This window comes from Cnephaeus nilssonii (assembly GCF_951640355.1).
Source record: "Cnephaeus nilssonii genome assembly, chromosome: Y".
Taxonomy (NCBI): domain Eukaryota; kingdom Metazoa; phylum Chordata; class Mammalia; order Chiroptera; family Vespertilionidae; genus Cnephaeus; species Cnephaeus nilssonii.
Window position 1 is genome coordinate 5,582,369 of NC_137096.1, and position 20,431 is coordinate 5,602,799.

Here is a 20,431-nt window from a genome sequence, read left to right on the forward strand (position 1 = left end):
AGAGAGAGACAGAAATGTCAATGATAAGAAAAAATCATTGACTGCATCCTGCATGCGCCACACTGGGGACTGAGTCCCCAGCCCTGGCATGTGCCTTGACTGGGAATCAAACAATGACCTTCTGGTTCATAGGTTGATGCTCAACCTCTGAGCATTAAAATTAACAGAGCATAATTATAGAACAGAGAACATGCTACTCTGCAGCTGAAAACTTCTCAGTTGTCCCATCTCACTCAGGAAAGTCCCCAGTACCTCAGCTTGGATCACAGGCACTGTTTTTTCCAGGCTGCAAGGCATCTACTAACCTCTGTTCATGTCCTCTGTACCAAGACTGAGATCTGAGTGGCCCTCAGCCAGCTCAATGTCCCACCTCTTTTCCTCCCTGCACTAGCTGTTTCCTCTCCCCAGACCCTGTACACACAGGTATTTTTGTAAATGATACATCCTGAGAGAGCCCTTCCCTGACCATCTGACTCACTGAACCCTCCCCTCACACTCATCCCTAGGCACTTATCCTGGATCAGTCTTCTCCAAATCACTAATCACTGTGTAATTTTATGCACATGCATGCATGTATGCCTGGGTTTTCCTCCTTCACCCACCAGCTGCTCAAGAACAGTGATTCTGATCATCCTGTTAATCTGTATTACAGCTCCCAGAAACCTGTGTGGCACAGAGTAGGAACTCACATGACAAGTCACCAAAATAATGAATGAATGCATGTTTACACATTTCACTTAGAAATATGGAGCAAGTTAAGAATAAAGAGCTAGAAGGGTCAGAAAAAAATGCATTGCTTAGAGAGATGGAAAGTGCTTGAAAACTTGTTCTTTTGCTTCTAGCCTTTCAGCACTACATGATGTTGTATATTTTGTGCATGAAGCATTTAAAAAAATAAAACAAAAATCAGTGTAGCTCAGTGGGTTTAGCATAGTACCAAGAGGTTACTAGCCACTTTGATTCCTGGTTAGGGCACATTCCTGGGTTGTAGGCTTGATCCCCTGCAGGGGCCTGCAGGAGGCAGAAGATTGATGTTTCTCTCTCTCCTTCTCCCTTCATCTGTCTCTAAAATCAATAATACAAAAAAAATAATAAATCGAATCAATAAATACATACTTTTCAAAGTTAGAACAAAAATTTAAAATATTAATATTTCCCTAAGAATAAAATACCTATGTAATGAATCACTAATTTATGAAGCATCTGATTTGAAACTGTACTGACTTTAGAGTGGATTTGACTCCACTACTTAAGAGTTGGACCATGAAAATTTCTAAGAATTATTTCTTTCCTTGTTGAGGAAAAGTGGTGCCTACCTCTCCCAACTGCAAAATCTTTTTTCCACTTGCTGCCCCACTTGATGCCCAGCACCTGGCCATATTCTTCCCCATACCAGACCAGCAGCTCACAGCCCGCTTTAATGACCCGGCAGGTTCGGTAGAAAATCTGCCTGTGATATTGAAAGGCCACCAGGTTTTGCTCTTCATCATTCCGGGCACAGTTCACATACCTGGGATGGAGGCAGGTGAAAGGAAAGAAAACCACAGTGATGAGTTCTTACTACCTGTCATATCCATGTCCAGCTCCTCACTGATGCTCAAGGCCCTCAGCTCTGATGTCACCCACTCCCCGAAATGCTCCTCGAGAAGCTTCTGTTCAATGTCTGAGCCTGTGTCACAGGTCATGTGAATTCCTGTTACCAAGTCCTGCTTACTTGGAGTGCTCACCTTGTCTAATACCATTTCCAAAGCCTGATCCCAGACTTCACCATAAAACCCGGTGACCTCTACCTTCTTTAAGCTCTAAAGCAGGTTCTGTGCCATACCACAGCACTTGGTGCTTGATCTGGATTCTGCTTCTGGATTGGCTCACATCATTCAATACTCAGCCCAAGTCTATCTTCTCTTGAGAGTCCTTTCTGAAATCTCTTCACACCTTATTTTAGACATCATTCACTTGTTTCTCCAAGTTTCCCACAGAGGTCTCTTGGTCTTAGCAAAATAACACAGAACAATACTAGTTTATTCGTAATCTGTATCCCCTCATGAAAGAGAGCCCCTCACAAAGGGGCCCATGACCACTAGTACTCTACAGGCTTTAGAACCCTGTTCTAGTTAGAACTGAGGCTGGGACGATTTGCTTCACTCACAGTTTTAGATATCCTTGGTTTAAGACTACCCAGGCCCTGTGCACTTCTTGAAAAATAGAAAAATTATAGTTAGATATTTATGAAATCATTGTTTTCATGTCTATCTGCAATAAGCCCTCCATAAGGACATGGGCTGTGTGATCTAAGTAATGAATTCCTTTGTCTAAATTGGAACATATGAAGTGTTTAATTAATGATTATTAGATAAAGTGTAATCAGGGTCCTCAAGGTTTTCCCAGTGCCCAAATTGGAGATTTGTATTTGAGGACATATGCTATACTCTTACCTCCTTTTTTTCTAAATGTCTCTTGATGTGAAAGATCACTGTATGGAGAAAAAAGAGGAACAGAGGACTGAGGAGTCCACTGTGGGAGGCATGATGGGAAGGAAAGATATATGTGCTTGTGAGGCATGAGTGTCCTCTCTGGCACCCAGAAGCCTATTGACCTTACCTCATCCAGTTGGCCTGAGATGTATCCTTTCCGTCGACATACTCATAGCACTTTCTCCCTTTGGTGATCTACATTTCAGGAAAATAAGTTAAAGGCGTTTTCTCTTTTTTTGTGTGGATGTAGCAGAAGAATTATTTTACTCTACTGCCTTCAAATCTCTTTCAGCCTACATGGGGATTCAGCTGCCAATGGTGATCACAGGATATTTTTCTTACTCATCATCTACAGGTCTGAGTCGATTTGTCCACTAAGAGCAGGAGCCCTACAAGGGAGGAGTCTATACCACTTTGCTCCAATTTACCTATGATACTTTGCTCCCACTTACCTATGATCCTTCATGCAAAGGCTGCTCAGTGCACACAGATAACCATATTACCCCATCCATGTCCTAATATGTAGAAGGTGGGGGCCCACCAAGCCACAGGAAGGACATGGGAAGCCAGATACAGGGGAAGAGGTAAACTTCTCACCAGCCAGGAGTATCCATTGCTGGCTGTGTCTTTATCTTCTGTGATCTGGCCCTCATAAGGGCCAAAATGCAGGTCCACTGGCAGATCACATTCCTCATTCCACACTCCAAGCCCAGCCGCAGGGATGCCTGATGGTCTGATTCTCAACCCAGGGGGCAGAGTGAGGGCTGAGCGGTTGGCATGCCCCTTGTCCACTGCACTGTCTTTTACAAATGTAGGGGGCCCATGCACAGCACAGCTGTCTATGAAGTAGTTCTGACATTTCTCACAATCTGGAGGCAAGAGCAACAAGATTAAGGAAGGTGCAGTGTATGTTGTTGGAAATAAAGAGCTTCCAAAAGAGCCCAGTCCCTCACATCATTGAACCTCAAAGAAAGAAAATGATTTGGGGACCAATGACCAGATGAAATTATTGCATCAAGACAAAACATTCCCCTTGGTGAGGTTCAACTTACAGAGGTAGTCATCTTCCTGGGGCTCGCTGACCTCTTGGTACACACAGCCCTTTCTTTCTCGTAGGCTATACACCTTCACTTCCATCTCCTCTCCCCTGAGTTCTACATTGGTAAAGAGAAGTTTAACAAAGGTTTTGAGATCTGTCTTTTCAGAAAACATACAATCTTCTCCCATCAAATTGTCACTAACAAATAAACTCTGGTATATTCCTCCATTTTATGAGACTAGGACTCCACAGTGACATCCAATGGCCAATTCAATTTTAGTTTCTAGATTTTCCCCTTATCAGGTTCAACTCTCAACAGTTACTCATTCATAAAATATGCATTGAGGGCACATTATGTGTTAGGCATTGAGTAAAGACATGGGCATATAACAACAAGAATGTACTGTTGCTGTTATCACAAATTGATTTATTTGACAAGTTGCACGTGTCATTTGTTTTAAATTTAATTTAATGCTTTCAAACAATATGCAAGCAGAGTATCTTTCTGTTCACATTACACATTAATATTCAGGAACTCAAAGGGGTTGTTATATTTGCTCTGAGTTCAAGTGCTAACTCTATTCTCACCTTAGTCCAGCTTCAATCCAGGCCTACACAAAGTCCACCCCACATATCTAGGCCATACTAAGCAGCCTTTCTAGAGGACTTAGTAGAACTGAAATCTCCACATTATTTTCTCTTACCCAATTTTGGTCTAAAGTGCTGTCCAGAGTTACTTGCTTCTCCATGAGTAGACACTGGTTTCTGGGTCTTTTCTGAGCCACTTGTCAGCAAATTTTCTGTTCCTGCCAATTCCTTCAAAATAAATTCATTACTTAATGGCATTCTGGATGTTGCCTTCGATGTGAAAGTTACATATTAAAAAATAACATGCATTTATTTAATCCTTTGGAACTTATGATATATTTTCACATGCATGGCTTTATTAATAGCTCAACAGTTCTTGAAAATTTCTGGATAGTATAAATATTAGACAGAAAAGAACAGGCCACTGTGGGTAGTAAATCCATACTTTAGGGCTCTTTCCTTTCTAGAACAGTGAGAGTGAGGGATATTGGGAAGAAATAAATAGTTGGCAGAATCCTGGTTAGTATGGCTCAGTTGGTTGAGCATTGCCCCATGTACCAAAGGATCGCTGGTTCAATTCCCGGTCAGGACACATGGCTGGTTTACAGGTTCAATCTCCAATTGGGGCTCATGAAGGAGGCAACTGATCAATGTTTTTATCACTCATTGATATTTCTCTCCCTCACCCTCTCTCTTTAAAATCAATAAAAATATATTTATGAAATAGGAGTTTGTTTCCCTGCAGCAGACACAATCCCAGACTCCTCAGCAAAAGTCAAAGTGGAACCTGTGGGAACAGCTTCATGAGGGAAAGAAGTATAGCTCAGAACAGAGTCAACCAAGTTGTGAGACTCAAGGCAGACCCAACCTTTGAGCCATGGAGTCCCGGACCACAGTACAGCTGGTACGAAGATATTGGGATTGTACCTCACTGGCAAGTTGGAGGGGAGATGTCTCCCACAAATGAGACATTAACAATAAAGTCCCAATTACAACAGCCCAAACAGTGCATGCAAGGGGCATTCCTAGAGCATCCAGCACAGTTGAAAAAAGAGACTACACCACTGCACCTCTCAAGACACTTTCTACATAAGGCAGCCTCACGAAGACTTGGAGGCATAGCAGTTATATCTAATACATAGAAGCAAATACAAAGATACAACTAAAATGTCGAGAAAGAGACAACCCAAAATGAGAGAAAAGAAGGAATCTCAGAAAAAATAAATGAGATGGAGCCATACAGCCTATCAAACACAGAGTTTAAATCAATGTTTATAAAAATGCTTAAATAACTTAGAGCAAATTAAAACAGCATGAAAAGTGAAATGGAGGCCAGTAACAAGAACGAGACAGAAATAAAGAATAATATATCTGTTATGAAGGACAGACTAGGAGGGATTAAAGATAGACTGTATGAAGCAGAGGACTGAATTATTGATTTGGAAGACAAGGTAGAAATAAATACCCAATTAGAGCAACAAATAGAAATAAGAATTGAAAAGCAGATAGATAGCTTAAGAGAGTCCCAGGACAACATGAACCCACATCTGCATTGCAGAAATACCAGAAGGGGCAGCAAATAGCAAGGAACAGATAACGTGTTTAAAGAAATGACAGAAAAATTCCCCAACCTGAAGGTGAAGGAGAAGAAAAGTATCGTATGGTTCAGGAGGCACAGAGAATCTCATTCAAGATGAACTCAAAGATACCCACACCCAGACACTTCATAATCAAAATGGAAAATGATAGAGACAAAAAAATAATCTTAAACGCAGCAAGAGAGAAAGAGAAAATTAGATACAAAAGAATTGCCATTAGAATGTCAACTGACTTTCAAGAAAAACACTTCAGGACAGAAGGCAGTGGCATGAAAAGCAAGGACCTAAATCCAAGACTACTGTATCCAGTGAGGTTATCAATTAAAATCGAAGGTTAGGAGAAATTTGATGACAGCATAGGTAAATGCCAGTACTCACCACATCCCACAACCACATCAAAATTACAACTAAAATACAGAAAAATCATCATCCAGAACCACCTGAAAGCTGGCTGAATAGAAGTCCCACGACTATAGAACTAAAGAAGAAAGCATATTGAGGCTGGTAAGGGGGTGGAAGGGCAGAATGAGCTGGACAGGGACCCCCATGTACCACTTTTTTTAATGGGGAGGCAGATCATCCCTGTGAGTCCCCCAGTGTGGAACAAGGGGTACAAGCCACACACCAGATCCCCAACCCAGGCTCCTGCAGCTGGGAAAAGATGTCACTGTAACCACGGGCTGTAACACACTGCAGGGACTGTGGATGAGTGACATGGAGGCTGCTGGAGCCCATCTGTTCCTTTCAAAAGGCCAGCTCATGAAGTGAACTTAAAAGGCCTCACTTCCTCTGAGCTCCAGTGCCATGACAAGGCTCTGGGGGATCCAGGAGCAACTGGATTTTCTGGCATCATGGCAGGAACTCAGGGGCAGAGTACTCCCAGAGAGAGGTGCTCCCAGGGGTCATTGTTTCTATGCTGGGACCTCCACATCACAGGGCTGACTGACAACCATATCTAAGATCCCATCAACCTGAATCACAGTGTTTGTTCTGCTCTATTGATTCCTTGTGACCCTGTGGCATCCAATTTGTCACTCCACTTAACCTGTGAGCAATGTTTTTTTGCATATGAATCACCTGTCTTTCTGCAGCTTCAGACCTTGTTAAAATCTCTTAAACAAGGTGCAGCTGAGTCAAGGAGCCCCATACCGGTCAGTAAAAGGTCCAAGACCCAGCACTAGCACCAGCCTGCCTTGCTTCACAACTGAACCTCACCTGTGCACTTCCAAACTCGATACAAATAGGAGGAATCTGCAGATCTCTCTGTAAGCTCCTGCTGGGTGGCTGCAGACAGTGACATACTTTTCACCTCCCCTAGAGACCCAAGAGCCAGTGTACCCAGTGGTCAGGATCAGAATATACCACATTACAACTGTACATATCCACAAGGGACACATTCAAGGGACCAACTTAGTGAGCACCAATGCCCCAGTGAATCAAGTCCTGCTCCATAGGGGTGTTTCCTGCACAGAAGCTCTCTGACTGTAGTCACAGCCAATTGGGCTAGAGGTCACTTCCTCCCAGTGACACAAAAAGTAATAAAGTCTCAACTGCAACAGGACTATGCACACAACCCACCAAGGGGCCCACTTAGAGTGCCCAGTTAAGGTGACTGGGGAGTCTGAGCCACTGGGCCCTATTGAACACCTACTACACAAGACTACTTTACCAACTCTAGGAGATATAGCAGCTCTACTCAATACATAAAAACAAACCAGGGGAAGTAGCCAAAATGCAGAGTCAAATAAATAGGTCACAAAGGAAAGAAATGGAAGAAAGCAAACTATGGAATATAGAGTTCAAAACCATGGTTATAAGATTACTCAAGAATCTTCTTGAGACATTCAAAGGACTAATGAGACTTTCAAGGATTTTAATGAGAATTCAAAAAAAGAAAAGGTAAATTAAGAATAATATATAGGGATGAAACAGTAGAGCATTACAAATAGCAAATCAAGACTTTAGGATATGAGGAAGCAAAAACACCCAATCAGAAGAGAGAAACACACAGACACACACACACACACACACACACACACACACACACACACACACAATATGAAGACAATGTAAGATGCCTCTGGGACAACTTCAAGCATATCAAAATTTGTATTATGGGAAAGCCAGAATAAGAGAGTGATAAATATATTGAAAACATATTTGAAAAAATAATTACAAGTCTAGGACGCACAGAGATTCCCAAACAAGAGAAATCCAAAGAGGACCATACCAAGACACATAATAATTAAAATGCAAAGGGATAAAAACAAAGAGAGAATCTTAAAAGCACCAATAAAAAAGCAGTTAGTTATCTACAAGGGAGCACTCATAGGACTGTCAACTGATTTCTCAACAGAAACTATGCAGGCCAGAAGGGAGTGACAAGAAATATCCAAAGTGATGAAGAGCAAGGACCTACAACCAAGATTACTCCAGCCAGCAAAGCTATCACTTATAAAGAATTAAATTAAAAAAGAAAACAGCAAACAAAAGTCCTGGACCAAATGGGTTTGCAGATTAATTTTAACAAATATTCAAAGAAGAACTAACACCTATCTTCCTCAAGTGATGCCAAAAATAAAAGATGAAGAAATGCATCCAAGCTCTTTTTATGAAACCAGCATTATTCTACTTCCAAAATCAGATAAAGACACTAAAACAAAAGGAAATTATAGGCCAATGTCCCTGATAAACATAGATACTAAAATCCTCTACAAAATTTTAGCAAATCTCATCCAGCAATATATTAAAATGATCACCCTAAAGCTTCTACCAGGTAATTGCTAGATTTAATAAGTAAATTTGGCAGGTTGTAGAATACAAAATTAATATCCAAAAATTGATGGCATTTTTATACACCAATAATGAATTCTCACAAAGAGAAACTAAAAAAGAAATCCCATTTACCCTTGTCACAACAACAAAAATTATGATACCTAGGAATCAACTTAACTAAGGCGTTAAAAGACCATTCTTGGAAAATGATAGGACATTGCAAAAATAAATAAATAAATAAAAGAAGATACAAATGGAAGCATATACCATCTCAATAGACTGGAAGAATTAGCATGATAAAAATGTCTATACTATCCAAGCAATCTACAGATTCAACTCAATCCCTATTAAAATACCAATGGCATACTTCACAGAGTTAGAATAAATACTCCAAAAATTTATTAAAGACCCCAAATAGCTGCAGCAATCATGAATAAGAAGAATGAAGTAGGATGGATCACAATGCCAGATATTAAGTTATACTATAAAGCCACTGTAATCAAGAGAGCCTGGTACTGGCACAAGAACAGGCATATAGACTCAAAGGATCAGAACAGAGACTCCAGAAATTGACACACACCATGACAGTCAATTAATATTTGACAAAGGAGTTAAGAACACACAATGGGGTCAAGGCAGTCTCTTCAACAACTAGTGCTGGGAAAACTGGGCAGATACATACGAAAAATGAAACTAGACCATCAAATTACACCATACACAAGAATAAATTCAAGGTGGATAAAACACTTAAATGTAAGGTATGAAAACAAAAAATCATAGAAGAAAAGATAGGCACTAGAGTCTCAGACATCTCACGTTGCAATAAGTTTACAGATACATCTCTGAGGGAAAAGGAAACTAAGGAGAAAATAAACAAATTGAACTACATCAAAATAAAAAGCTTCTGCACAGCAAAAGGAACCACCATCAACTTGAAAAGGAAACCCACTGAATGGTAGAACATATTTATCAATGATATATCTGGCAAGGGGTTAATGTCCAAAATATATAAAGTACTAATACAACTCAACAAATGGAAGAGAAAGAGTCCAATTAAAGAATGCGCAGAGGACCTGAAAAATATACAAATGACTAAGAGACACATGGAAAACATGATAAAAGTCACTAATCATCAGAGAAATGAAAAATAAATCACAATGAGATATCATCTCACACCTTGTCAGAATCCTATATAATAAAAGCTTAATATGCTAAGTCATCCAGTTGTCCTGTCAACCAACCAAAGTGTAATATTCTAGTGATGTGTTAAGGCCTCTCAACTGCACACTATGAAATGCACTGATCACCAGGGGGCAGACAGTTGACCAGTCAACCAGTCACTATGACATGCACTGAACACCAAGGGGAAGACACTCCAACCATTAGGTTAGCTTGCTACTGGGGTCTGGCAGATTGGGACTGAGGAAGACAGGCCGGATATGCCCTGGAGCCCTCCCGTGGTCCCTCCTCTGTTGACCAAGCTCCTGTGTTTCTCCCCAGTACCAATCAATTGTGCACTGGTGAGGTCCCTCCACCTTGCCTGCACCCTCTCACAATCTGGGACCCCTCAGGGGATATCACAGAGCAGGTTTCAGCCTAATCCTGCAGTCAGGCCAGGCCGAGGGACCCTACTGGTACACAAATTCATACACCAAGCCTCAAATGGCTATCACAAAAAAATTAACAAACAATAACTGCTGGCAAGGATGTGGAGAAAATGGAACACTAGTTTACTGCTTCTGGAAATGTGGATTGCTACAGCCACTATGGAAAATAGTGTGGAATTTCCTCAAAAAAATTAAAAATGGAACTTCTGTTTGACCCAGAAATCCCACTTCTGGGAATATATCCTAAAAACCCCAAAACAAAAATCCGAAAGGATATATTTATCCCTATGTTCATATCCATGTTATTTACAACAGCTAATATTTGGAAACAGCACAAGTGCCCATCAATAGATAAATGGATAAAAAAGCTGTGGGACAATTACACAGAACACTATACAGCTGTAAAAAGAGAGGGATCTCTTACCCTTTGTGACAGCATAGATGGACCAGGAAAATAGTATGCTAAGTGAAATAAGCCAATCTTAGAAAGAAATATCACATTATCTCACTTATTTGTAAAATCGAATGAACAAAATGAATTGACAAACAAAATAAGACTCCAAGTAGGGAGGCATGGAACAGACTGACTTACCATGATGGGGGGTTGGGGGTAAAGAAGAAATAAACCAAAGAACCTATTCTATATAATTTATATGTGATTTAATTTGAACCAAAGAACCTATTCTATATAATTTATATGTGATTTAATGTGAATTTATATGTGACCAGCCAAAGAGAACTACCAGTTGCTATGACATGCACTGACCACTAGGGGTCAGATACTCAATGCAGGAGCTGCCCCATGGTGGTCAGTGTGTTCCCACAGGGCAAGTGCTGCTCAAACAGAAGCGGGGCTTGCCAGCGGGCTCACAGCTGATGAGTGCAGCAGTGATGTCAGGAACCTCTCCCGCCTCCCTGTCAGTACTAAAGAGGGATGTCCACCAAGGGGTTCTGAACTGTGAGAGGCTGCAGGTGGGACTGAAGGACTGCTCCCTCCCCAGTGCATGAATGTTGTACACCAGTCCTCTACTATACTTATATGCACAGACCATGGACACGGGCAATAGGGTAGTGAAGAACTGGGGAAATGGGGAGTACTGGGAGGATGGACGCTAAGTGGGAGAAATGGAGATATCTGGAATACTATCAAATTTATAAAAATAAGTTTAAAAATTAATAGAGTTTGTGAAACAATGTCTTCTTTAGATTTCAGATATGCTACCTGTAGTAGCAGACATTCTATTGTAGATTAGAGTAGTACATTGTGTTTTCAATCCTATATAATAAGGAGGGAATATACTAATTGATTGCCACACCCTCAAAGATGGCAGTGCCCACAGCCACAAGATGGCAGCGCTCAGTCCCCTCAGCCCTGCCAGGGCAGCAGGCAGGTGGCATGGCCTGGCCCACCCCCAGGTGGGTCCAGCCTCTCTGTGTGCCTGCCTCCAAAGTCCCCCAGTCTCCTCAGTCCCCCAGCTGTCCAGAGCCAGCCCAAGGCACAGGTAAGCCTCAGATGGTGGCTGCCCAGCAGACACCTAAGGCACAGGCAAGCCTCAGATGATGGCTGCCCAGTTGTCCAGAGCCGGCCGAGGCTTGCACTGCTGGCAGTGGCAGCAGCAAAGGTGTGATGGGGGCATCGCCTTTCCCTGATCTCTGGGTCACCTCCCACCCCTGCGGGCTCCCGGACTATGAGAGGGGGCAGGCTGGGCTGAGGGACCCCCCTCCAGTGCATGAATTTTCATGCACTAGGCCTCTAGTGGTTTTATAAAGTTACATTTAGGACACAAGAGTGTATGCAATTATTGTTTTCAACTAACTAATAAACTAGCAAATTAACTTTAAAGTCATGTGCCCATTAGTAAGGTAGGGGGGGAAATAAAAAAATAGTTGGCAGAAACATATCTGGACAATAAAATTTTGCTAAAATTTGCAAATTGCTATATTCTGGAGAGAATATTTGTAATTTGATTAGCTGGCACCCACTAATTCTGTTTGAATAAGGTTTTTCTACTAGCTAGTTCTCTTCTATTTCCTGACCTATATCATGCAAATTCTTAAAGTTATAATGAACTTGAAATATAATGTTCACTAAAGCATTTCATGAACTATTTAATACAGTATGAATGTGAGATTACAGTCCTACTATTAGTTACCTTAATCTATCTCCACAATGAAAATCACATATAAATTAGTAGTATCTTCATTTTTCATTGACTCACTTCTAGTTCAATGTATAAATATGAAGCCACTCATTCAGCATACATTCAGGGGACCTTCAGGGAACCTGGATTCAGTCTGGGGCTTCTGAGAAAATCAGGTATGAATCAGCCTTTCAAAGAGCTCACAATGCAGAAGTAGGCAGGCTGAACAAATGATTCCAAACAATACAAGTCAGCTTAGAGAAAGAAGTCTTACTTCTCACAGGAATGGGCATTTGAAATCAGTTCCAGATGGATACATTTCTATTGAATAGTGTGTAATCTCTATGAAGTCCTTAAGTCACTTTTTAAATTTATTGTTTAAATAATCAAATCTGAAGCTCCTCAGGGATGGGGAATGCTTTGTTTTATTAGAGTAGGAGGCTCTGATGTTGGGGATTCTATATCCTTCTTCATCCGGGACCATCCACTGTACAAACTGCCTATACCTCAGTGAGCTTCCATGAGTCAGAAGGTTCTAGTGCATCTCTCACTGCAGCGTAGCAGAAAAGAGCTGCATTTGGAATCATCAGTCAGTGAATGGTGTAATGATATATGGATAAGACAGGGTAAACTTCATAAAACTATCCAAGTTTTAATGAGCTTGTAAGTGATTTAGAGAAGAAGCTATGGATTAAACTGACCTAGCATTGATACTGTGATCTCAGACATATAATCAAACATGTATATATGTCTGAAACCTCAGTTTCCACATCAGAAATGGTGATAGTTATATTACCTACCTCATAGGGTATGGTAAGGTATAAGTGAGTTTATTCATATAGAATTCTTAAAGTCTGAAACATTGTGAAAATAAAACAAGTGGTAACTACTACTGTTGTGGTTGTTATTAACTATTAAGATAATATCAGACATTGTGTTGAACAGATCAGGAAGGAAGGCAGCAGTTCCTAGGATGCACCCTGAATTTTCCTCCTCTTACCTGCATTTGAATCTAGGAAGAAGATTTTCAACAGGATTTTGGAAATACTCACCTTTTGATGTTTACTCTGTTCCACTCTGAAGGCGACCCAAGAAGGTTTAACTAAAAGATAATGAGAAATCAGTTTTGGTTGGTAATTGTTTCAAAAATCCAGATATTCTTATTAGGAAAACAGATTTCTGAATCAGAGAGTAATCCAAGGACAGTCCAAGGATAATTGGAAAATTTTTGCTGAGGTTCCATTAGGTCTATACGTTCATAAGGATCATCAACTAATTTTCTTAAAATGTTAGAAAATTGATAATGAGCTATCTGTACTACACCCTCTGTTCAACACATATACATATATATATATATATATATATATATATATATATATATATACATATATGTGCATATATATATAGATGTTTCTCTCTTCCTCTCCCTCTCTCTTTCTCTCTCTCACTAAAAAAATTTAATAAAAATGACTTTATATGAATAGCCCCTGACTATAACACACTGTTCTGTACCTTGTTTGCTGACCAAGCAAACACTGTTCCCTAGGTAACTCCTGAGATGCAGTCCCACTTAATTCAGGTCCATTTCAGGGTACCTCTGCATCCTCCACCCCCTCACCTTGCTGCCTCGGAGTCCACTCTTCATCAGAGTCCTCTGTGTCCTCCACCTGAGTTTTGGTGGTTCTCCTGCGATGGCTCATGAAAGCAGGTCGAGGGGCTCTGAGACCTGGAAAGAAAGAAAATATCTGTCCTGAAAGTGAAGAGCTTGAAGGAGGAACAAACACCACAGAGCCAGTGCAATGGGATGGAATGAGACGGAAAAGTCTAGAACAAGGCGCTGAGAGATCTCCATGGGCAGCACCAGCCCTGCAATGATGCAAAGCATCAAAATCACCCCAGATTGGTGCTCTGAGAGGCGAAGCCTAGGGTCTGCTTGTCTGAGGGTCCCTGAAGGGCGAGGCTGGATTTCTCAGGGTCCCTGAGGAGCGGGGCCAGCGGGTCTGAGAGACCTTGAGGGGCGAGGCCGGGTGGTCCTAGGGTGAGGTCAGAGGCGCTATGACAGTTAGTGGGGGGAGGGGAACTGCCGGTGACATATCCGGGTTTCGGGAATTCCACCGGCAATTCTGGAACAATATAGGAGGGAGGAGGTGCAGTCTCTAAAGGGTAGAGACCTCACTCGCAGACTGGGGGCCTTCTGGACGGGATCTGGGGACTTACTGGCCGAGGAAATTTAGGGTGCGCAAGTGAGAGGATTTGGGACTTCTGAGGGTGAGGAGACTTGAGGTCTCTCCTTAAGGGGCTTCAGGTTTCTGGACGTTGAGTTCCCAGGATGGGGGCATTTAGGGTCTCGGAGTTGAGGAAAATTTGGTATTTCTGGGCATGTCCTGAGCTGAGGAAAATGGGGGTCTTGAGGGTGTGCTGGGGTCTAATCATTGGAGGATTTAGTGTTTATCCGGGCGAGGACACTTGAGATCCTCCCGGTTAGCGGACTTGGGGTCCCTCGAGGCTGACAGAATTGGGTGCCTCTCAGGAAGAGGGCATTCAGGGTCTCTTACGCTGGAATTTGAAGGCCTCGGGCTAAGGGGTTCACACTGCACGTTCCCGTTTTCCTGTCAGTCTCCGGCTGTGAGGCCAGGCTGCTTACCCTGGGAGAGGGCCCTCTCTGAGCCAGCGCACTTTCTACCCTCAGGAGGTGTGAGGCCACTGAGGTAGGGGAGGTTTGGGAAGGCGAGGTTCCTGCCAATAGAAAAGGTCAGGCGTCAGCAACCAATCAGTGTTGGGGTCACAGGGCCCGGTCCGCCAATGGGCGGTTAGAAGAAGCGGAAAGGGCTAGGCACAGGGTGGAGCCTTCCTGTCAGTCATGAGCAGAATCTTGGTATCTGGTCCCGCCCTGAACTGCCCCACCCCTCGGTGATTGGCTGCTCCAGGTTCTGAGAGTGTCTGTCAAGCAGCCTTCAGCAATGTCTCGGAGCTTACAGGTTTCCATGGCTTGCTTTCCAGCTGCTTTAGTGAGGAAGCCGAACCGCAGAGGCTGGAGCCCCAGCTCAGGCAGGTCTTTAGGGTGGACGTGGCCTTCCTGCCGCCTGAGTCTGTGTTCCACCCGATTGGACTTAGGATCCCGGACTTCTTCTAGACCCATTTGTGCCCTTCCTTACCAAGAATTATATAACCCATAGCATATGGTGAATACTGCATTACATTTGGGAGGAAACTGTAAATCGGTAATTCTGACTAGATAGTTCATAGACACAAAATTAGTTCCATGGGGTTCAAAGATTCAACAGAAGAAAGGAAATTATAAGTATGGTAGGAAAACTACTGGGGGGATTTTAAATCTAAAGTAAAGAGATAGAAGAGAGACAGGTAGTTAGGGCAGGACCATGGGAGGGAAAGAACATAGGGAAGTCCAAGAATAACAGAATACAGCTTGCTAAGGCAACCCAGTTGGGTGAAATCCAAGCTAGGTGGGAATTGCTGGGGCAACCCAACTGGACAGGGAAGAACCAACACTCTATAGAGAGCTTCTTCTACATTATATTTACATATATAAATATATACTAGAGGACTGGTGCACGAAAATTCATGTACTCAGGATGATCCCTCAGCCTGGCCTGTGCCCTCTCCCAATCTGGGACCCTTGGGGGGATGTCTGAGAGCCATTTCTGCCCATCCCACAGGTCAGGCCTAGGGACCCCACTGGTGCACAAATTCGTGCCCAGGCGATATATATCTCTATACAGTGAGTGAGCTTCCTCTACCCCTGGACAGAGCGTTTCCATGGAAGATCCAATCAGAAGTCAGCAGGGCATATATCTATACCAGAGAGCTTCCCACAACCCACCTGTGCCCCTCCCACCTAGAGGGAGGCTGTCTATCTCTCAATACACTTCGCTTTTGCTTACCTCTTTGTCCCTGAGACGATGAACTTGGACCTGAACGCAGCACTTTGGTTTTAAAAGAAGTGACATAATGAGTAATAGTTATGTTTAAGTAATGCAGGTCTAAAATGAATTCAGAAATAAAGACATAGATAAAACCAAATAAAACAAAACAAAGTTAAACAAACCACAAGGACAAGTATTTGCATAAAAATAAGACATCATATTTAAAGATGGGACTCCACAGAGAAGCATCAGTTTAACTGCTAATTTCACTTGTCACTGCCAAGATAAAATAGGAAGACTGTTTCTGGCCCTCACCTAGTTTTGATCACAAAAACATAACAATTTCCATGTATTATAAGTAAGCCAAGTAATTGGAATTATGAAAACTGTGAAATTTAATAAAGGGAAACCCCACTAAAGTGGAGTTGGAGAGTCAGAAGGGGCACTTCACATAGCACAGACCAGGGTCAAGTGCAGAGAAAATAAGCTACTGGGAGGATTTCAAGCTACTGGTGGCAGTTGTTGCTCAGTGGTTAGAGTTTTGGCTCATGCCAAAAGGTGGCAGTTTCGATTCCCCGTCAAGGGTACAGACCTGGGTTATGGGTTTGCAATGGCTTCAGGTTGGTATGCCTATGGGAGGCAACCAATCAATTTGTTTCCCTCTCTGGGATGTTTCTCTCATGCTGTCTCAGTCCCTTCCTCCTTCCCTCCCTTCCACTCCCTCTCTGAAAAGCAGTGGTGGGTGTGTGTGTGTGTGGGGGGGGGTGAATATCCTCTCCTGAGAGTAAACAAAAGAAATGTACAGTGTGTCTCCCAGGAGAATTGGGTTCCCCAGCAACTCAGCCATTGAGAAACCATAATCACCCTGAAATGACCTTTTTCACCAATGGACTTTCCTTCCAACTGACCGCTCCCAAATTCCTCCTTTCTTCCTTTAAAGTAAGGTCCCTTTCCTTTACTTGTGGAACTTGCCTATGACTTTTGCTATGGCGTCCTTGTGCTGAATTGCAATTTTGTACTGTTTCTGAGTAAACCCATTATTTGTTGGTAAAATAACTGCAGAAAACTTTTAAAAATTGTATCTGTTATTATAAAAAGGTTATTTGTTGGGTGGCTTATATAAGGGTCCAGAGAAGATTTCCAAAATTTCTGGGGCTGATGAGCAAGCCTGTGCAGGGTCCCTGTTCTGAGGAAAGGGTGCATCTTTGCAACCTCTCTAGTGATCATTTTGAGAATAGCCACCTAGAAGTAACATTCTCAAACTGTCTGACTCAGATATTTCACTTTTCAAAATTTTCCCTCAGTGGCCTTGGCAGGGTAGCTCAGTTGGTGAGAGGGTCATCTTAACATGCCACAGTATCAGTGAATGAATAAAGTGGAACAACAAATCATTGTTTCTCTCTCTTCATCTCTTCCCCTCTCTTCTCTCCCTCTCTCTCTCTTTTTCTCTCTCTCTCTCAAATCAGTAAAAATAATTAAAAATAAACTTAGAAAAAAATTCTCCTAGTAATGTTTTCCTGTGTGTAAAATTAGGAATGTTTAATATATTTCACCAACATTTTTATAATAATATATACAATTTTTAAAAGTTTTCTGCAGAAGATAATTTCTTAAATTAAGGTTTGCTCATACTTTTGGATATTATACAACTTTAAAAACAAGTGAGGATATATAACAATTGATAAAGGAAATGGAACTTAGATAGTTCTAATGGGTTTAGCAGAAAATAATTCTAAATACTGCTGTAATGTGAGAAAAGTATGCAAAAGAAATTGTGTTAAAAACCATGCACAAGACATATGTTGAAAGGATATAGGAACTAGTTGCTGGGATCAGTGTCTGGGCAAGGTGCCGGGGAATATTTGCTTTTTTGTGTGTGTGTGTGTCATTGGAATATTGTATCATTTTCCTCTTTATTTAAAAAACACTGTCCATAAATATTTCCTGTAGATAACTTAAATACTCAAAAGAATGAATGAATAAGTAGTTGGCCCCACTGGTGTGGCTCAATGGTTGAATGTCAACCTAAGAACTAGAAGGTCACAGTTTCTTGGTCAGGGCACATGCTAGGGTTGGGAGCTCCATTCCCAGTGTGGGGCATGCATGAGGCAGCTGATCAATTATTCTCTCTCATCATTGATGTTTCTATATTCCTCTCCCTCTCCCTTCCTCTCTGAAATCAATAAAAATATATTTTAAAAATAAATAAATAAATAAATAAATAAATAAATAAATAAATAAATAAATAAATAAACAAACAAACTAGCCCTGGCTGGGTGGCTCAGTTGGTTTGAACATTATCTGGTACTCCAAAAGGTTGCAGATTTTATTCCAGGTCAGGGCATATACCTAGCTTGTAGGCTCAATATGTCACTGTTTCTCTCTCACATCAATATTTCTTGTTCTCTCTCCCTCTCCTGGTAATAAATAAATAAATTGGTAAACATATTTATTTACCTGAGGAGGAGAGGATAAAAAAATAAAAGCATAAAATAATGAGTGGACAGGTCCTCAAATGAAAAGGACCTATATTTTATGACTGTATTAAAAGACTCAATGAGATGTTAACTACAAACAAAATCCCAACTCAATTGTAAAGTTATAAAATACCAAGAAGTTTACAAGTAAAATAAAAATATACACATATCTACACTAATAAAAGAGAAATATGCAAATTGACATATCTTCGCAACACTCACCAGCCAATCAGGAGTGAGTATGCAAAGATGGGTTAATTTACATACACAGGCACTGAGCGAAGACTGAAGACTGAAGACTGAAGACTGAAGGCTGAAGATGACTGAAGACTGAAGTGACTTGGCTTCTCCTCTACGGCTGGAGCAGAGAAGCCTTGAGGCTTTGCTTTTCTGCTGCAGCTTGAGTGAAGGCCTGGGTCCTAGGTGCCAGAGGAAAACTGGTGCCGGCAGCCAGGGGAAGGAAGGCTATTGCATGAATTTTCGTGCAATGGGCCTCTATAAAAAATATATAAATATAAGAAAAATGACATGGTTATATAAGCATTAAAGAAATCTTAGAACAATGACAATTATTTTAATAAGTGGAGTATTTGTGCACGTTGAATCTAATTTGCTTCTTATGTTGTTTTTGTATTCTTACAGATTTTTTCTGGTCTATTGTTCTGAAAGAGGTATGCTTTATCCCTCATTGAGAGAGGTGTGCTCTATTTCCTAATATGGAAGTGAATTTGTGTGCTTTTTCTCATAGTTCTGTTCTATGTAATTTGAATTTCTGTTATTATGTATGGTAAGTGACTGTGAATTTGTATCTTCTTGACAAAATTGAAATTATTGATATGAAGTATTCTTTATTTTTGTGAATGCCGTTAGATCTATTCTATGTTATTATACAAATTCAATTTGGGTTATATTTGTGTAATATATCTTTTTAAATTCTTCTACATTCAATCACTTTTTACCCTTATATTTTAGATAGCTCCAAGGGTTGTATATTCATGGTTATTAAATCCATAAGGGATATATTTTGGTGGAGGGTGTGATGTAGGGGTCCAATATATTTTACATTAGTTTTTCCAATACCATTGATTATACCATGCATATTCTTTTCTGTGATCTGAGAAGATACCTTTATCATAAAATATTTACATACAGATTTGTGTCTATTACTGGACCTTCTATTCGGTTTCAGCAGTCTGTCTATTTACAAGGTCTTGCCCTACTGTTTTAATTATTATAACTTTATAAGACAATACCTTTTTTGGAAACAATTGATGACGAAAATACTTTTTCAAAATTTATTTTTTATTGATTTAGGTATTACATATGTGTACTTATCTTCCCATTGCCCCTCACACCCCAACTTATGCTCTCATCCCCCTATTGTCTGTGTCCATTTGTTATGCTTATATGCATGCATACAAGTCCTTTGGTTGATCTCTTCCCCTCACCCCCACCCTCCTCTACCTTCCCTCTGAGGTTTAATGGTCTGATCAATGCTTCTCTGTCTCTGGACCTATTTTTATTCATCAGTTTATGTTGTTCATTATAATCCGCAAATGAGTGAAATCATGTGATATGTATCTTTCTCTGACTGGCTTATTGTGTTTAGTATTTGCTCTCCAGGTCCATCCATGCTGTTGCAAATGGTAAGAATTCCTTCTTTTATACCACAGCATAGTATTCCAGTGTGCAGATGTACCACAGTTTTTTAATCCACTTATCTGCTGATGGGCACTTAGGCTGTTTCCAAATCTTAGCTATGGTGAATTGTGCTGCTATGAACATAGGGGTGCATATATCCTTTCTGATTTGTGTTTCTAGTTTCTTGGGATATAATCCTAGAATTTG

The 20,431-nt window shown here is 41.1% G+C and overlaps 1 protein-coding gene across 1 annotated transcript in view; it reads right to left on the reverse strand.

Moving 5' to 3' along the window:
- LOC307096504 (histone-lysine N-methyltransferase PRDM7-like) overlaps positions 1 to 15,361 on the reverse strand; it is a gene marked incomplete at both ends in the record, with an annotated part of 40,892 nt that extends 25,531 nt beyond the window's left edge. Inside the window, 9 exon segments of the mRNA XM_079766168.1 lie at positions 1,317 to 1,404; positions 1,406 to 1,510; positions 2,602 to 2,669; positions 3,072 to 3,343; positions 3,527 to 3,628; positions 4,218 to 4,371; positions 13,275 to 13,324; positions 13,841 to 13,948; positions 15,199 to 15,361. Coding sequence (XP_079622294.1) covers positions 1,317 to 1,404; positions 1,406 to 1,510; positions 2,602 to 2,669; positions 3,072 to 3,343; positions 3,527 to 3,628; positions 4,218 to 4,371; positions 13,275 to 13,324; positions 13,841 to 13,948; positions 15,199 to 15,361 — 1,110 coding nt within the window.
- Positions 15,362 to 20,431: the final 5,070 nt, after the last annotated feature.